General features: G+C 38.5%; 1 protein-coding gene across 5 annotated transcripts in view; it reads left to right on the top strand.

Moving 5' to 3' along the window:
* The window catches only part of ASAP1 (ArfGAP with SH3 domain, ankyrin repeat and PH domain 1), a 140,230-nt gene that overhangs the window by 85,486 nt on the left and 36,537 nt on the right, over window positions 1-18,207 (top strand). For all 5 annotated transcript variants that reach the window (XM_060277616.2, XM_060277613.2, XM_088675898.1 and 2 more), the window contains 6 exons: window positions 2,145-2,274; window positions 2,817-2,902; window positions 3,995-4,070; window positions 5,239-5,325; window positions 11,119-11,219; window positions 11,840-11,909. In XM_060277616.2, the coding sequence (XP_060133599.2) occupies window positions 2,145-2,274; window positions 2,817-2,902; window positions 3,995-4,070; window positions 5,239-5,325; window positions 11,119-11,219; window positions 11,840-11,909 (550 nt within the window). The remainder of the gene's footprint in view (window positions 1-2,144; window positions 2,275-2,816; window positions 2,903-3,994; window positions 4,071-5,238; window positions 5,326-11,118; window positions 11,220-11,839; window positions 11,910-18,207) is intronic.

Raw genomic sequence — 18,207 nt, 5'->3', positions numbered from 1 at the left:
CCATTTCACAGGATTATTGTGATGATTTCTGATTTTCTTTGGAGGGGGGATTACATATGGTGTCAACTCTTTATGGGAAAATAAATATGTAATCAAATAATTCATTTTTTTTTTAAAAAAAACCTACTGTTTCCAACAATAGATATATAATTTTATTTGTAATTAGCATAATTGTTAACATATTTGATATTTCATGCCCAACACTACTGCCTGAAAAAATTACGATGGAAGATTATGGTCAAGAACTTCATATAAGCCAGTTTCATTTGGTTTTGGTGGATTTCAGTTGGACTCCAATATATGTTTTGTGTATTTGCTCTGTGTATTTGTAATACTTGGAAAAGAAATGATACAGCAGCAGTCTCTAGTTCTGAGGAACTATTCATAAATTTGCAAAAGTAGCAGCTGGTCTAACAACTTGCACTTGAAGGAATTCAGCAATGCAGAGACTTGTAGGTCTTTGATAGACTTTGGTGAGTTGCTGGCTGCATCCATGCAGTATTGGTGTAAAACTGGAGAAATGGATTAATATGTTGAGCAAAATGCTATGTTTGAAACTGAATGCTAAACGTATAACGGTGGAATGTGGATAGAAATAAACTACAAAGAATAGCGGTGGTAGTTGAAGGATGTTGTTATGGCAAAGTGTGGTTTCTGTTTTTCACTTTCTGGTTCATTCTGTATGCTTCTTGTTTATTTTGGCTCCAATCCCATGACTTATGTAACAGAAATAATAATGAAGCAGAAAGAAAATGAAAAAGATGTGTTTATTAACACTTTTGAAAGGCAGAGTCATATTCAGAGGTATAAGAAAATAGGATTTGCAGCCATTCAAGCTCTATAATGTCAGTGACAGTTGTGCTAAGTGAATTGAACACTGGTTAAATTTCCTTTCTACATGCTTCAGACAGCTGTCTGATTTATTTTTGTTTTTTGAAGTGCAGCATGTACTTCATCCATTTTAAGTGTTCATTCCTGCTTCCTCCTTTTTGAAAAAAGATAAGAGTACAGGTATTTGAAAATTGAAAGACTATGCAGGAAAAGTGAGAAGTGGCAATGTGTCTCACAGTCAGCTAATGAGTGCTGTGTACTTGCTTGCATCTTCTACAAACAGGAGAAATGGGTTTCTCCTGAAATTGATCCTTAAGATTGTATATTGGAACAAAATAAAAGAACACAAAAAGCTGACCTCAACCTTGAACTTTCGGGTAAACATACAGGAATATATCTTGTTAGTCTGAAAATCTCCCCATTCATTACATGTGAAATGTGTCAGGAAACCTTGCTGCCTTGTTTTACATAATATTTTAACTCTGTTTTGCTATAAAATCACCTCCTTATTCCACTCAGGAATTTGCACACTGCCTATCAAAGGTTGTATAATACATAATAGACCTCCGGTTATAGGGTGGTATATAAATTCAATTAACAACAACAACAAGTCAAGACAGTGTAAGGAAGCCCCAAAGTTTAACCCGGAACCTATAATCCCTTTTATTCCTTTTTTTTTCCTCCCCCTTCCCCCCCTTTTTTGCACAAGAGCAATATTACGGATCGGAATGTACCACAGAAAAGCTAGAAACCATGGCCCCATATGCTCTATATGTTTAAAGCAGTATCATACCACTTTAAACAATCATGGGTCCCCCCAAAGAATTTTGAGAACTGTAGTTTAAGGATGCTGAGAATTGTTAGAAGACCCCCTTCAAAGAGCTACAGTTGGTAGAGCACAGTCAGTCCCTCTTCCTAGGGAACTAGCTCTGTGAGAGGAATGGGATCTCGTAAGAACTCTCAGCACCCTTAACTGATTTCTGTTGCCAGAATTCTTAAGGACTGTTAAAGTGGTATGATACTGCTTTTAAACGTTTCACGCAAATGGGACCCAAATCTTGATGCAGATTTGGCACAGGTATGCTGAGCCATTCTTGGCAGGTTTGTGTTGGACCTCCTAAGTATCCATTTCCCCCCTGTGCTGTTATCCAGAGCAGCTTGCAGTATAATTACGTTTTGGGTGACCTGACTGTAGCTTGGATTTGTTTCTTGCCAAAACGTGTAAAATATTTATAATACTAGAACTTTGTGTCTAACTGTTTTTGGGTGGATATCACATGCTGTTTATTGAATGTATCCTTTTGAAATTTCAGCACAAAAATCGAAAAGGAAAAAAGAGAACATGCAAAACAGCATGGGATGATACGAACAGAGATAACTGGAGCTGAGATAGCAGAAGAAATGGAGAAAGAAAGAAGGCTATTTCAGCTGCAGATGTGTGAAGTAAGTGACAAATTGTTTGAAATGTTTTTATTCAAATTTCTACTGAAATGTTCTAAAAGTCCTGTTACAAAATGTTGCTTGGTAGGAAATAGTACATTGGACAACTCAGTGGCACAGCAAATTTTCTTTTCCTATTAATCTGAATGTTACATAAAGCTTCATCTAGCCAATTCCATGTTGACTTTCAGGGCTCATTCACACTTAAGGCACTATTCAGTTTTAAGAATGGGTTAGAAATTGTGGAGAGGAAGAGGAAACCAACAGCTTCAAACAATTTGGGGGTGGGGACCATCTGTTTATCATGGTGTTTGTTTTTAATTACTTCTAAATAAATTTAAGTTTCCTATGCCATACTGATCTATTTTGTCTACACTAAAATCGTAATCACTGTATTGGTGGAGTGGTTTCAGATGTCAACTGCAAGGCAACCTCCATGATAATTGCTGAATTTGTTACACAGATCTGAAATAGTGCTTGTATTTGAGCACAGCTGAAGCCCCAATATATAATTATCTACTGAGCTTTGGTTTTTCTTTCTATAGTATCTCATTAAGGTTAATGAAATCAAGACAAAAAAAGGTGTGGACCTTCTACAGAATCTTATTAAGTATTATCATGCACAGTGCAAGTAAGTATAATTATTTAGCTAAAACTGATCATACTTTTCTGACTTGCTTTGGTGTTTTCTGTTGCTGTTTTATAGTAGATTTGCAAGATTTTATAATTATTCTCCTTAATAAATTAAATAAAATTATTTCTACTGCAGTTCAAGCCACCCTTTGTAATAAGTGTGCTCATTTCTTACTATTACCATGTGGAAGTCCAAATTTTATTACCCTTTCAACTGGCATATAAATTAGTTTTAAAATTTGGCCTGTCTGCAGAAGATTTGGCAGCTCTGTGCATGGAATTTTTCCAGAAAGAGGGAAAGGGCAACTTAGGAAAGATTCTGGCTTTGTAACAGGGTGTGTGTGTGTGTGTTTTAGCTCTTTTGGCATTTAGAAACCAATATTCCTTGCAACTGGACTTTCTGAAGGTTGTGAGCTGATGGGTAGAACTGTCTGAGATCTTTTCAGTGGGTGTTTTGCCTCAATATTCCAGTCCTTTGACATGTGTTTGCTTCCCTTCCCATGTGGGGAGGGGAACGACAGAGCATTGCCCGAACGCAGAAGCCCTCAAGTTCATCAGTTGATTGCTGATTTTTAAAGGGCTGAAAATTGGCCAGTAGGTGAAACTATTCTGCAAGATTCAATCTTTGTTGTATTCTTGCGTGGACATATTTACAGTAGGTTGTATCCAATGCTGCATATGTTCTGCTTGTGCAATGGGATTGCCTCTTTCCTCTAGAACACCTGCCTCAAAATCTGTTTCAGAGGTTCCTCCAACCCCAGAAGAGATTTTGGGGGGGAGCGGGGGGGGGGTGCTGCAGAGGAGAGGAGGAAGTTTCATTGTGTAACCAGAGGTCATGAGTGGAACAGCAGTGTTGAATACAGTCCACTGGGCTCACACATCTGTTATGCTTCTTAATGACCAAAGTCAGTGCATCCCTGAATAAAGTGTCTGCTTATATTCGTGAGAAGACTGTAAATGTCAAGTTCTGAAGTAATTCATTATTATAGCTAAATGATATGCAGATGGGGAGAAATGGTCAAAAGACATCAGATAGGGTAGTGGGGAAAGTACTGATTTGCTGATAAATCACAAGCATTTTCCATTGTAGTTTCTTCCAAGATGGCTTGAAGACGGCTGATAAACTAAAACAATATATTGAAAAACTGGCTGCTGATTTATATAATGTAAGTCATTCATAAGACAGGAATATTGCCTGTTTGGATTACTGTTTTCTGAATATATTTGCTAAATAAATGGAAAAGCATTTCGGTTTTAGGCATCTTAATATACAAAATATTTTTGTACAAATCTAGTTTGAGGCAGCAACCTTTCAAACATTTAAATTAGACTAGTTATTATGTATCCTAATTAGAGTTTTGTATTTAAGCAATCTATATTTTTTCCTAATAAAACTATGTAATAAATTGGTTAATGATTTCAGTATGAAGTCCAGTAGAATAATTTCCCCTTTGTACCATTATGAGCCACTTCTCACAACATTTGAAAAAGAATATTCTGACAAATGGTTTGAAAAAGCACCATCTTCTACTAGCTTGGCTCAGTAAGTTTCAATATAGTATAGAAATGAATAAATCTTAACACATGCATACAGGCAAGAGCAATGCAAACATACACACTTTTACTTGGAATTTAAAATGGTGTATCTTGGACCTTTCCAAGAAAAGCTGGACCTAGGATATATTAATATGTATAATAGGCACATTATATATGCTATTCTAGGCTACGTCAACAGAAGTATAGTGTCCAGATCAAGGGAAGTAATAGTCCCACTGTATTCTGCCTTAGTCAGACCACACTTAGAATACTGTGTCCAATTCTTGGCACAACAATTTAAGAAGGATGTTGACAAGTTGGAACGTGTGCAGAAGGGGGAAACCAAGATGATCATAGGTCTGAAAACTAAGCCTTATGAGGAACGTTTGAAGGAGCTTGATATGTTTAGCCTGGAAAAGAGGAGGCTGAGAGGAGATAGGATAGCCATCTTCAAAGATCTTAAGAGCTGTCCCATGGAGGAGGGAGCAAGCTTGTTTTCTCCTGCTCTGGAGGGTAGGACTAGAACCAATGGCTTCAAGTTGCAAGAAAGGAGATTCCGGCTAAACATTCGGAAAAGTTTTCTGGCAGTAAGGGCTGTTTTGACAACAGACTCCCACAAGAGGTGATGGACTCTCCTTCCTTGGAAGTTTTTAAGCAGAGGTTGGATGGCCATCTGTCATGGATGCTTTAGCTAAGATTCCTGCATTGAAGGGGTTTGGACTAGAGGACCCTTGGGGTCCCTTCCAACTCTAAGATTCTATTTAAAAACTGAAGTAGTGTTTGGTCATTTTACTCTAGATAAAGCAGACACAAGATGAAGAGAAAAAACAGCTCACTGCACTCAGAGACTTGATAAAATCTTCGTTACAGCTTGACCAGAAGGAGGTAAGGATCTTAAGCAAACTATTAGTTATGGGCTGAACTTATCAGAATTTATTAAAAGTGCACAGTTACATGTACATTAAAGTGCATAATGCCAGTGTTTGGACATAACTAACACTTACTCTTGGTTTAGCCAAGTAATACATGAATGAGCCAGTAATACATGACTGAGCCTAGTTTCCTCCTGGTCTCATGCACTTCCTTTCTTTTCTCCTCCCTGTCATGGAAGCAAGGGTGTTCAAAAGCTTTTGCTTTTTATTAAGCCGTTTGTTTCCTCCAAATAAGGGGGAAATGGTCTATTGCTATCTATGGCTTTTTAAAAACAAGAACAAAATCTTACTTATAGTAGGTCCCATGCCTTTCAGAAAAATTATTGTAGGCCCAAAACCTTTCAGAAAATTATAGTTTCAGGGGCTTTTTTTAAAAAAAAAAACCACAGTTCTCACATCCAACAAAACTGGAGATAATTGTTTCTAAAATGTGCCCTTGAAGACTTAAAAAACAAAAAAAAACATGTTGGGCCTGTAATACATTCCATTTCTAGTACCTGGAGTGCTCATCCCCCTCCCCTCACAACATTTTTATTGCCTGATCGGTTGTGCTGTCTCAGTTTTGTGGTGGTTTCAAAGCAAGCCAATTTTAACCCTTGTTTTATGATGCTGGCTAACTATGTTTAATGCTAAAAACTTAATCCCTGGTTTGGATGAAATTCAAGCTGAGTTAGCCAAAGTGAACGCTTCCAAAGTAGTCCTTCTTGGCTGCAGAGGAAGAGAAAGAGGAATGTGTGGGCACAAAAAGAGGATTTGACTCATTCACATAGCACTAAATTACACAGCACTGAATGCAGCTAATGTTATCTTTCAATAAGTGCATATAGTTAACAGTTGGTATGATGTGGATTTATGCCCTGTCTGTTACCCAGTGGATCTTTTTCAGTGTATGGTGCTTGCTTGGCTTATTAAGTACTGCTCAAAATTAATGTTCAATTCGGTGGAGATTCAGTTTTCAGTAGTGGCACTATTTCAGATACTTAATATTCAGAACACATACGGTACTCAATACTCAGAAGCCAGAAATGCCCACTGATGAAATCATACAGGTTAACTAGTCCAGGAACTTTAGAAAAGCTGTTTCATACCAACTTTCACTCCCCCCCGGCCCCCTCGGACCACTTGAAAATTGCTGATGGTCTTGGTAGACCACTCAATGATTTTCTGTCTATTGTAGCACTTGTAGTGCGCTATCCTGGATGCTGTATAGTTTTTTAAATTGTAATTTATTGCTTCTTTTACTTCTTATATATTGCATTTTCTTGTATTACAATGTAAGAAATATAAGAAGCCAGCAAAATTTAATACAATACAGTGGTACTTTGGTTCTCAAACTGAATCCATTTCGGAAGTCCTTTCAACTTCTGAAAACGTTTGAAAACCAAGGCGCAACTTCCAATTGGCTGCAGGGGCTTCCTGCACTCAATCGGAAGCCGCGTTGGATCTTCAGCTTCCCAAAAAAGTTTGCAAACCGGAACACTCACGTCCGAGTTTGTGGTGTTCAGGAGCCAAAACGTTCAAGTCACAAGGCGTTTGAGAACCAAGGTACGAATGTAGTTGTGCTGTCTACAAATCCCCAGATACACTGCAAACTACATGATGAAGCTTGCAGACCACTGGTGAACCATGGACTGCAGTTTGGGAACTCCTATAACTAGGCCATATGACCACGATGTTCAGAAGTGTACCACCAGCTTTGTTAGCCAGAAAATCATCCTACACAAATACCATTTTTAACTGCACATTTTAAAGGCAGCCAGAATGTATTTTGGGTTCTATGCACAAAAAAGTATACTAATTATTCTTCAAGCAGATGGTCTGTTTAATTAACCATAAAGATTACATCTTTGTGAGAAGTTAACAAATGTCCACCTCTCATGTTGAGAAAACTTTTATACTTGACATTGGAATTTCATTTTCTCTAATTCTTACAATGTAAAGGAACCTCTGTCCCACAGGCTGATCTCAGGGGGGTCCAATTTGAGCCACAAGGTTGTTTTCCCCAAACCACACCCACCTGCCCTTCAGCTGACATCAGTCATGACATCAGTTGGTGGGCATGGGGATGGAGTTGAAATTCTGCATTGGCTGAGCTGGGATCACATGCATGCATCTAAGGTATCAAGATTTAACCCTGCTCAACTGATGATCAGGGGTTAAATCTTGTTTAGTTTTCAGGATTTTATGCAAACCCTTTCCAAATCCAGAAAAGAGTTTACATGGAAACCCCTGCGAAAAGGAAGGTTTATACCTTTTGTTTAAGCACAGAGGTTCCAACGCAAACCCCTTTCTTATTCAAGAGGGTATTTACATTGGAATCTTGCTTAAAATGAGGGGCTTTCAAATGGCTTTGTTGGGAACAGGCATGTGCAGCCCTAACAAATATTTAACCTTCCTCTTGAGAGCTGCCAAGCAGGGGTTATATTCTGTGAAATTCTTCAGGAGGATGGGAGAAAGATGCTCTTTGCCAACCCTAAATTTGGTGCTTCCAGCTGGCTGTTGGGTGCGTTGAAACCCCACATACGGGATTTTGACAACTGAGCAGTCCTGACTACCTTCAAATTTGGCCCGTGAGGCTGAGCCTGATGCGGATCTGGCCCATAGAACTAAATTGTTTCCCCACCCCAACATGGACTGAACTAAGTTAATACAGTGGTACCTCTACTTATGAACGCGAAGTAGAGTGCCACTACTGTGCATGCGCGCACGACAAACCTGGAAGTAAACCCTTCCAGGTTTGCTGCGTTTGTAACCTGAAAAGCCGCAACGTGAAGCAAACATAACACGAGGTATGACTATAACTGTGTTAATTTAAGTTGATTAATAGTCCACAGACCTTTAAATGAAAAAAAAAAAACCTTCACAGATTTGACTGCATACATTTGAGTGGAAATAAATTATAAATGAATATAATGAGTACATTCACGTCTGTATTCTGAGTTTCTTAATAGGATGAATAGGAGGGGTGATCTCAAGATTTTGCTCTGTTTTTGTGTGTAATTAAAATCTATTTAGATTTTCATGAGAACAAATCACAGTAAGATATACTTGTTTACAAAAGTATATCATTAAAATGCAGCTATAAAATAAAAAACCAATCTTGTGATATTTTGTTCAGTGACAGCATTATTGATTGTGCTTCTAAATTATTATGAGCATCATTCTACATTTAATCTATGTGCTTTCTGCAAACAAAAGAGCAAAATATCAAGCTGGTGAAATATACAAAACATTTCTTGGAAGTAGATTTTCCACATGTATAATTCTCTCTAATTTCATATTAAAATTTGGCATTTAAAAACTATAAAACAATGGCTTGTGATCACATTCAACTACATTTGGAGCCCAGGGAGAGAAATTAATGTAAGGAAACAAACTGCTTTTGGGCAGAGGAGTTGGGCTTCTATAGAAACACAAACAACAAGGGTCATGTTAAAGGAAGTAGGAAAATTGTCGAAGAAAGACTTGGTGTAACCTTAGGGACCCTTCACAGTAAACTGATGTGTGTGATTCCTAATTGACACGTTTCAAAATGGAAAGCCTTTTAGTGAGCAAGAAAATTCTGAGTTATAAAACAGCTCACATGAAAAAGGTTAAGCATCTGTTCCTCAACCTACCTAGGTGTCTCTTTCGCTCACAGTAGTATTCTGCTGCTTTTCATTTATTGTTTTTTAAAAAGGTCAGGGCTTGCAAACATTTGCGTGTATTTTGCCCCTTAATTATTCTTTTTTAAGTTAATCAACAAATGACTTTACTCGAGATGTTTGTAAATAATCAGTAACACTGAGCCAGATTTTGCGGAAAATTGCAGAGGCAATGATCAATTTTAAAGAAACATTTGTTTATCATTTAGCTAGTACTCTTATTTTTTTAGTGATTAAAGATGTGCATTTTTAAGGAAAGACCTTGTTTGGCGTTTTTTTCTATACAGTGTTCCATTATGGCTTTGAAATTATGGCATTTATACAGTAATCAGAATAATGGATATTGTCATGTCAATTTGTAAAATTTTAAAAAGAAAAAGAAACCCCAAAAGCTTTAATCCCAGATTTCTAGTGGATCTTCCTTTGTTGCTTTGCCAGAGTTGTTCATGCCCTTTTTGTAAAAACTCTTTCATTCTATCCCATGAAGCTATTCTTTTCCACCATAAGGACAGGGCTGCTATATACGTTATATTGCCCTTTGGGGGCTGCATGTCAGCAGTGGGTGTGGCCAGCCCACATCCTCACAGGCACGCACAGGCACATCTCAACTTCACCATGGAATCCTGGTTATATGATTGGCACAAGGTCACCCAACTGAACTTTGTGGCCAAATAGGGATTTGAAAATCTCCCAGGTCCTAGTCTCTAATCACTATTACACCATACTGGTTCTCAAACATGTGGTCCCCTAGGACTGAACTTCCATCATCCCTGATCATTGACCATGCTGGATGGACCTGATGGGAGTTGGAATTAACAACATCCATTCAGATCCATTTTTAGGGGTTTTTTGTGTTGTGTTTTTTAAAAATAATAATAATAAAGCTTTTGATTGCATGGGCAGGTTGCCTTCTGAAATCACCTCAGCCCAGTATTGCTCAGTTTTTATAGAAGGCCATAACAGCCCATAAGGAGAACATCAACTGATAGGTAACTCACTTGCAAGCTATATTTTAGAACCTAGTTGTGCACCAAAAGTAAGAATGTGTAAACTAATTCAGGTGCTACTTTCCACTTGATATTAAGGAACTTAACCCAGGAAGAGCATGGCTCTATCAATCAAAACTTGAAGATGTGGAACCTCTTCAGCTTTGAGCCTTGCTCTGCTAATGAAATTGCAGGTATTAAAACTTGAGCAAGAGAGGTGGTAAAATATAGGCTGGATATTAGTAGAAATAATCTTTGTTTCAGAATCACCAGCAGCCTTATGAGAATGCTTTAGCTGCGGAATGGTTATCCTTCGTTGCTTACCAAGCTAGTCCTTTTTTCCTTTTTTTTTGAGGAGCCATGAAATATTTGTCCATTACCCATCAAGCATTAGCTATGAAAATCTAAACACAGCTATTTCTTAAAGATGCTTATCTGTGCCTTTACTACAGACTGAAATGTTGGAATAAAGAGACTGCAAAATGCACATGAATATACTCCTTTTAACAAATGCTGTCTTAAAATATTCTACTTTTTTCTTCCTATGTTGCCTTTGCCTTTCCTGATCGAAGTCTAGGAGAGTAAGTCAACGCTTTAATGAATCATTGCTTATTGTAGTGAATTTGTACAGCTTTTAGTAGCTGCATTCATTCACCAGCGGTATATGTATATGTATATATATGCATACAGGCATCTCCACACTTGTATATATTGAATCATTGGATTTCATTCCACCCCTTCTAAACCATCAGCTAAGCCAATTAATATAATTTGGTAACGCTACTTAAATAATGAAAATATTTGTATTGCAAATACACTTTGGGTGTACAGCTTTCTTGATTCTTCTATGTTCAATATTTTGCCAAACATTTTTATTTTCCGCAGAAACGTTCTGGATTTATTTTTTTAAGTAACACCTTCACCACCTTGTGAAAACATACCATTATCCTTTACATACTAAAGAAACTGTCCATGTAAAAAATTGGGACTGTTGTTCAAAACAAGATAACTGTGTATTTGTATAGTGGTTCTATAAATGGAGGGATTGAAATGGTATTAAGAAAAGAGGAATAAGGAAAATGAGAAGTATTATTTTTTCCTTTATGTTCTCTCTAGGATTCACAGAGCAGGCAAGGAGGATATAGTATGCACCAGCTTCAGGGAAATAAGGAATATGGCAGTGAGAAGAAGGGTTATCTTTTAAAGAAGAGTGATGGGTAAGTACTTAAGAGCACAGTATTTGATAAGTGGAATCAGCTAGTGCTGTAAAATGCATAGTGGGTTCTTGCATGAAAAGGGCCCCTGCTGCTCCTGCACAAGCCTTCTATTTTAGCTTAGGATATTGTGAAACATTACATTACAGTTATACCTCTGCGAACGTCCTCCTCATCTAGCATCCATTCCGGCGAACGTCTCCGGCAAACCCGGAAGTACCGGAACGGTGCAAACCGCTCCACACGCGTGCGCAGGTGCAGCACTTTGCCCTGCATCCTTTTCGGCTAATAGCCGGGGCTCCGGAACGGATCCCAGCCGCAAAACAAGCTACGACTGTACTTGAAAATTGGCTTAAGCTGAAATCTTGTCAAGGGCCCAAAAGTCTTGTAATTGTCCAGGGAATGACCTATTAATTCATTTACCATTTAGAAATGAATGGAACTGGGTGATCTTTACAATATTTTGCATACCAAATTTTGCTGCTGCTATCATGTGAAAATTATTGATGTTGTCTTGGTCTTAAGGTACTAGGAAAATTAAAGGATCAAGCTTTAATTACAACCAGTAGTTGCAATAATATTCTCAAAGCTTTTTTACTATGCCACATTCCTTCCATATTTAGCCTACGGAAAGTTTGGCAAAGAAGAAAATGCACTGTCAAAAATGGTATTCTGACCATATCACATGCAACTGTAAGTAGTCTTTTATACTGCAGCTTTTATATTCAGTTATACCCCAACTGCATTCTGCTCCAGTTAACGTAACTTTGATATAGTTACAGATCGTGTGTGTGTGTGTGTGTGTGTGTGTGTGTGTGTGTGTGTTAAACATGCATAAAAAGGCTTGCACATAGATGTAAACTATGGTCTTCTATAGTTTTGTCCCTAAAATATAATTAGCATTGCATTGGAATTTACACAAATTTAAAAATTAATATTCAACACTGTGGGGTCTCTCTCACACCTGCTAAAAACACACACAGTAATGAGACATTTTTATTTTGTTGTAGTTTTTACGTTAAGGATGGGTTTTTTAAAGTTTCCCAGCCTTCTATGAGCTGGTAGCTTGCCTCTCATTGAGTACACCTTGAAATTATGTACTGTTGGTAACTCTGCTCTCTAGTTTTGGTAAAACTCTTGAAACAGCTGCTTCTCTTATGTCACTTTTCTCAAGCTAAGGAGGGTTTTATACTACCCAAATTCTGTCCTCCAATCTGACTAATTAAAGGTTTGGAGTGCACCTTCTCCCTTACTCAAATAGTATGGATCTTAACAGTGGTGGATTTTCTTCTTCATGTTGCTTTTTGCTGACAAATAGGAACTTTTTGAACAGTCGTCTGTACCTCTTGCCATTTAATTAGTGGTTGCTCTCCACCACTCATACTACTGTTTCATTCTGCATGTTTAGTTTTGGTATAGCCTTGGGCATTAATAGCAAATGTGAAGCTCCATCTGAATGTAAGCCTGTGATCCATTACTGATGGTACCATATCTGGTTAAACACTGCGGCCTTTTAATTAGCTGTAATCAGACACAGGTGGCTACAGATGAGCAAGTGTCTCATGATGGCTGCTGACTTCACAGGGTGAGCTGTTAGTCTGGTGGAATTTGCAACATAGTAAAGTCTAGTGCAACCACATCACTGATCACCCACCTTAAATGTGCTGAGGCAGTGCTTTGGCGATAGCAGATGAAATGAACAGCTCATTCTGGCAGATGATAATGAATGTGACGGAAGACATCACATGGAAATTTTTAAAATTCCCATCACAGGGCTGTTACTCATCTTTATCCATAATAAATAAATTAATAAACCAGCTTTTCTTCAAGGAGCCTTTTCCTTTATGGTATAGTCTTTAGTAATAAAAGTGATTTCTTTATATGCCTTGCCTTAAATGGGTTTTAGTCATTGTACCAAACGTCAAATGCGAACGTAGTTGTTTTCACAACATATTCATGGAGCAGCAGATTTTTTAAAGTCTACAAACCAAGTAGAGTATGTAGAATTTGTACACGCAGGTCCCGCTTTATGAATGCTCACTCTGCAGAAATTCACTTATCAGAACACAAGGAATTGGTACCCAAACCTCACTATATGCAATGCACATTCAGATATCCAAATAGAAAGCATTTTTTCTACTTCCTTGTTTGCCTTTTGCTGGTTATCCGAGGGAGGGAGGGGGAGGAATTGAACAGCATTTTTTTCTGGGGGTTTCTGGGTCTTTTGTGTGTTTTGGGGTCAAAGTTCCATAGTCAGAAACACCATAGAACTTTCCCCATAGGAATTAATGGAAATCATTGACTCATAATGTGAATGCTCACCCATTGAATGATTTCCAGGGAACACATGGTGCTTGAAAAGTGGGACCTGCATGTACATTCGACTTAACACGATTTTGTTTTGCTGATTGGATTACATGACAAATTTGCAGAACTTTCAAACTGAAAGGAAAATATAAAATATATAATTAATTTAAAATTTTGCTTTGGTCGAAAGAGATTTTTACTTTCACCAGAGTTAGATTGTGGCTTGATTCAGGTTTAATGCCAAACCATGACTTGTTATTACTAAAATGAGCTTTATCCTCTTACGTTGCCCCTCACCTGACATGCTTCCCTTTTCAGCAACTCCTTGGAGAAACCATAGTTTTTCATTCCATCCAAACTGGCAAACAATTGTTTGTGCGAGTTCTGCGAACCAAGTTGGAAAACCAAATTGTAATTCGCTAGTTCAAAGGTTAGTTGTATAGTAGTAAGCTAATAATAAAGTTAGTAACCTAGCAGGTGCATTTTATGCTAGAAAGTTTTGGTTTGTCATTGCTTCTGAACAAGCCCTTGGTCTTTTTAAATCTCTGAGATCGTGTTTTAAATTTGTTAGCAAGATAACTGGCAGATGATTTTTGGTTGAATCATCCTTTGCCTCCCCCATTTTTTCTTTCAAATAGAAAAATCTAAGTGGCCTTTGGAATTAGAAAAGATATTCAGAAGTAAGTTTTTTTGTTCATTTTTATATTCCTCGAGTAGTCAAGTTTCATGATCATGGAAATCAAGACTTTATAACCTTAAAGGCTGTATAATATAGCCATGGATGAGAGATGAAGGGCACCCCTCAGGCACACATGCTGTTTTTCCACTCACTCACTCAAATTCCCCTCCCTTTTTCAGTGCTAACTATGGTTGTGTCTGCATTCCTGGATGCCAAGCAGAGTTAATTTTCAACCAGAGTTTGTAGTTCTGAAACAATGCATGAAAGTGGGTTTTAAATGTAAAATTAAAGCTAGTTGTGTGTAGCGTTAAACTTGACACATATCTAACAATTGTCATAATTAGCACCAAAAAAGGAAAGTGGGAAACGTGAACAGGAGATGGAAGGATCAATATACATTTGTGAGTGGAGGAGGTAAAAGTTATAGGTGTTTTTTAAGAGAGTGGGGGAAATTGCATCTATTCCCAGCCATAGTCATCTGTAGTCATTTCTGAGGTATTGGCCCTTCTTCCAGAATGAGCTTTAAGATGTGGTATTTACCATCTTGGAGTTAGACCCAATGGGTTGGATCCAGACACACTCAGAAGAATTCCACTCTTCCTGGAGGAAGAAGTTTCCCAATTCCTCTTTTCTCTTGAAGCCCCTGGGGCCCTCAGGAAAGCTGCTGAGAGGGTCGTAGAAATATTATTGAGGAGCTCGGCCTTACTGTCATTTAAACGTGCCCCCAGCAGCTTGACTCAATAAATTTCTATATTGCCTCTTAGTGGTATATCAAGCAGTGGTATATCGAGGCAAAAGTTTGGATTTTGATTGATTGATTAGTGATGGACTCTTGCTGGCTATGCATAGGGGTGTGAGATGTCCAGAACATGTAAATGCCTGTCTCTTCCGCCTACTGTTTAACCTAATTAAGTAATACAAAGCACACTCTTATTTGGTCTAATTTATGCTTCCCCATGCTCTACATCAAGACCTGACGCACCTCTGTATCTGAGGTTGCCATGCATTAGTAGAAGTTTGGATACTTTAATAGTGCTTATTCCAGCTTTACAGTATTTTCATACATGAGACATCTCTTGCCTTACTTTACACATGAGTGTTATTAATACAGCGGAGAGGCATTCATGATGCAAATGAAGATCCTTGTTAATGTAGTCTTGACATTGTTAGAACTGTTGTAATAAAAACTCTTTTTTAAAGTGGTCATTTATGAAACAGGCTTCCGAGGTGTTTTGCTCAGTGCAGGACTGGATGTTTTGGTGTAGACATCTGTTACTTGTAAATGAAATTTTGGACAGTGCTGTATTTATTTTAAAATTATTGAAAATAGTAGGGTTATTGGTAGCCTGAAGTAGAAAGGTTCTCTGATAATTATCCAATAAATAGTACGACACATTCCTTGTTTCTCTTCCCCTCCTGCTGCCTTTAAATATCATTTAGATCACTACTTTATCCTATCTTTTTCTCTGTGTATGAGATGAATGCCAATATCTCATCCCTCTACTCTTATGTAACTTGACTTTCATGAGTTGAATTCAAAGGGTAAGGGGGAAAGATGTTAAATATTATAAAGCCTGAAGGATTAGAGGCCATGAAAAGGGAGGTAAAATTGTAGTGGGCAGATTTTTCTGGCAAATATAAAAATAGCAAGTGGTCATTTAAATACCAAAGCTAAACATGCCATTCTTTTCCCATAGCAATATTTGTTTTCTTTGCCATTTAAACTCACTGATGATACTGCTTTTAAGATTTTAAAACCAAACAATAAAGCACAATAATCATAATTGCTAACTATTTGAATTTTTGTTTCATACTTGCCAGGAGATGAAATTGAAGTGACATATGTCTTGTTTTGCTCTTTTCTAGCACAGCTAAGCATTGAAATAACTTTTTGGTAGTTAGTCTTTTCCAGAGTAAGTGACCAAACAGTGATTTTTCATGACTGTGGTGTGTGTATATATCTATCTCCATGGTGAAGTATGCTCTAATACAGAAAGCTTATGCTGTAATACATTTGTTGGTAGTTTAAGGTATCATGGGTTTACTTTGTCATTGTTAGATACAGTACAGAGCTGGATGCTAGGGATAGAGCTACTTAAGAAAACCTAACATTGTAAGTACTATATACTCGAGTATAAGCCTACTTTTTCAGCACCAAAAACAGGGGTAGGCAACCTAAGGCCCATGGGCCAGATGCGGCCCAATCGCCTTCTCAATCCGGCCCACAGACAGTCTGGGAATCAGTGTGTCCCAACTTTTCATACCAAGTGGGCTGCAATAGTATTTTGACAAGGAACCCATGGAGGGAGGGAACAAGGTCAACATTTGACGCCCTCCCCCAGGACCCTGTCAGAGCCCTCCTGCCTCCTTCCCAAAGCCCATTGGTTCGCTTACGCAGCTTTGGGAAGGCAGCACGAGGGCTGGGGCGGGAGAGTGTCAAATGCTGTTGAAGGCCACCCAAAAAGCCCTTGAGGGCTACAGGCGGACTGCGTATTGGACTCCCCTGCTTTAGAGTTTTGCACTGCCACCGTGTAAAAAAAAAAGTTGTTTTATTTTGCAGCACTGTCTATTACCAGCTAGCCTAAAATCTCCTTTGTTTCTCCTCAAAAACAACTCAAAGTTTGGGGTGTAAATTAATGAAGCAGAGTTAAAAGTTTGCTAAGAAAGATAAAAAATAGTGCCTTGTAGAGAAAAGGTTTAACCTGCCAAATTACAGACTGACCCAGCTCTGTAAGTGTGATGTTTGTATGGTACTTCTGGATGCTCTTCTCCCTACAGTGTGTCTCCTTTTTCTAAGAAGATCGCACCTTGAGCGGAAAGCCAAAGCAAGTTCACATAGCCTGGGGATATGTTGAGTGCAACCAACAAATTCAGGGATGTTTAGGGGGTTTAATCCCTATATATAGGTAGAGGCTACTTTCAAACCACCTGGTCTTCAGTGAATTTACCAGCATCCAACCTGAGTCCTCGACAGGTCCAGTTTAACAAGTTAATCCCGCCTGACTTTACTCCAAAAGTATCCAAAGCAGCTTACAATCAGAAGATAAAAATTCCTTAGAAAACAAAAGCAGCATTAAAAACAATAGATAATAATATAGTGCTGTGATATGGATTTCCACAAAATAATATGTGTAAAGCACCTAGGGAGGTATTCTCCTTGAAAGGCTTAATTAAGTGGCTTCCGGATTCAGCGCCAGCGTCGATCGGCGGGGTTTCGTCTCGTCTCCGAGACGGCCCGTCTCTGCTAGGAGTGGGGAGGGCAGCGAGAGCAACGCTGCGCCCCTTAGAACCTCGGGAAGGGCGTCCCGAGGGCAATTTGCTCGGCACAGACCCAATCCGGACTCCCCAACTCTTCGGTTAGCTCTAATAAGAGCTCCGGAGCGAGGAGGGTAGAAGTCGCGGGGGCCATTTTGAGCGGCAACGTTATTCTAGCAGGGAGAAGCTTCAAGCCGAAGGCGGAGAGCGCTGGATTCTTCCGAAAATAAAACGATTGGAAAAGACTGTAAGTAACCTCACGATTTGGATTATAAAACAATTTGGTCTGGGAGAGAGGGGAGAAAAGAGGAAGCCACCCCCCCCCCACGGCAACAAAGAGACAGTAAATAGAAACCCGAAGCCATAAACAGAAGATTTGTAATTCAAAAGGATCCCTCAAAGGCATCAAAGAGAATATCCCCTTTGATGCAGGGTGAAAAGGGGAGAGAGACTGTGGTTTATGACTGCCCTGCAGCAATGAGGTAAAGCCTAAGAAAAACCTTTCTTTCCCTCGGGAGCCGGCAGCCTAGGCAATTCAGTGAGTTGATCAGGATTTATAAGTCAATTTTTACTTCACTTTGTATTTCTGGACTTTGTGGAATTTCTTTTTTGGCTTAAGTGCTTGTGAAATGTGAGTTCGAACTTTATTGTTAACAAGACTTGAAGAATGCAGCCAGCTTGTTAAAATGGAGTCGAGAAAATAAACTGTGATCATATTCCACCCCACGTGATAAGTTTTGACCTTGGCAG

Source organism: Zootoca vivipara, chromosome 8, assembly GCF_965207765.1.
Source record: "Zootoca vivipara chromosome 8, rZooViv2.hap1.1, whole genome shotgun sequence".
Classification (NCBI taxonomy): domain Eukaryota; kingdom Metazoa; phylum Chordata; class Lepidosauria; order Squamata; family Lacertidae; genus Zootoca; species Zootoca vivipara.
Note: the sequence above shows the minus strand (reverse complement) of the source record. Positions and strands in the feature narration are given on the sequence as shown.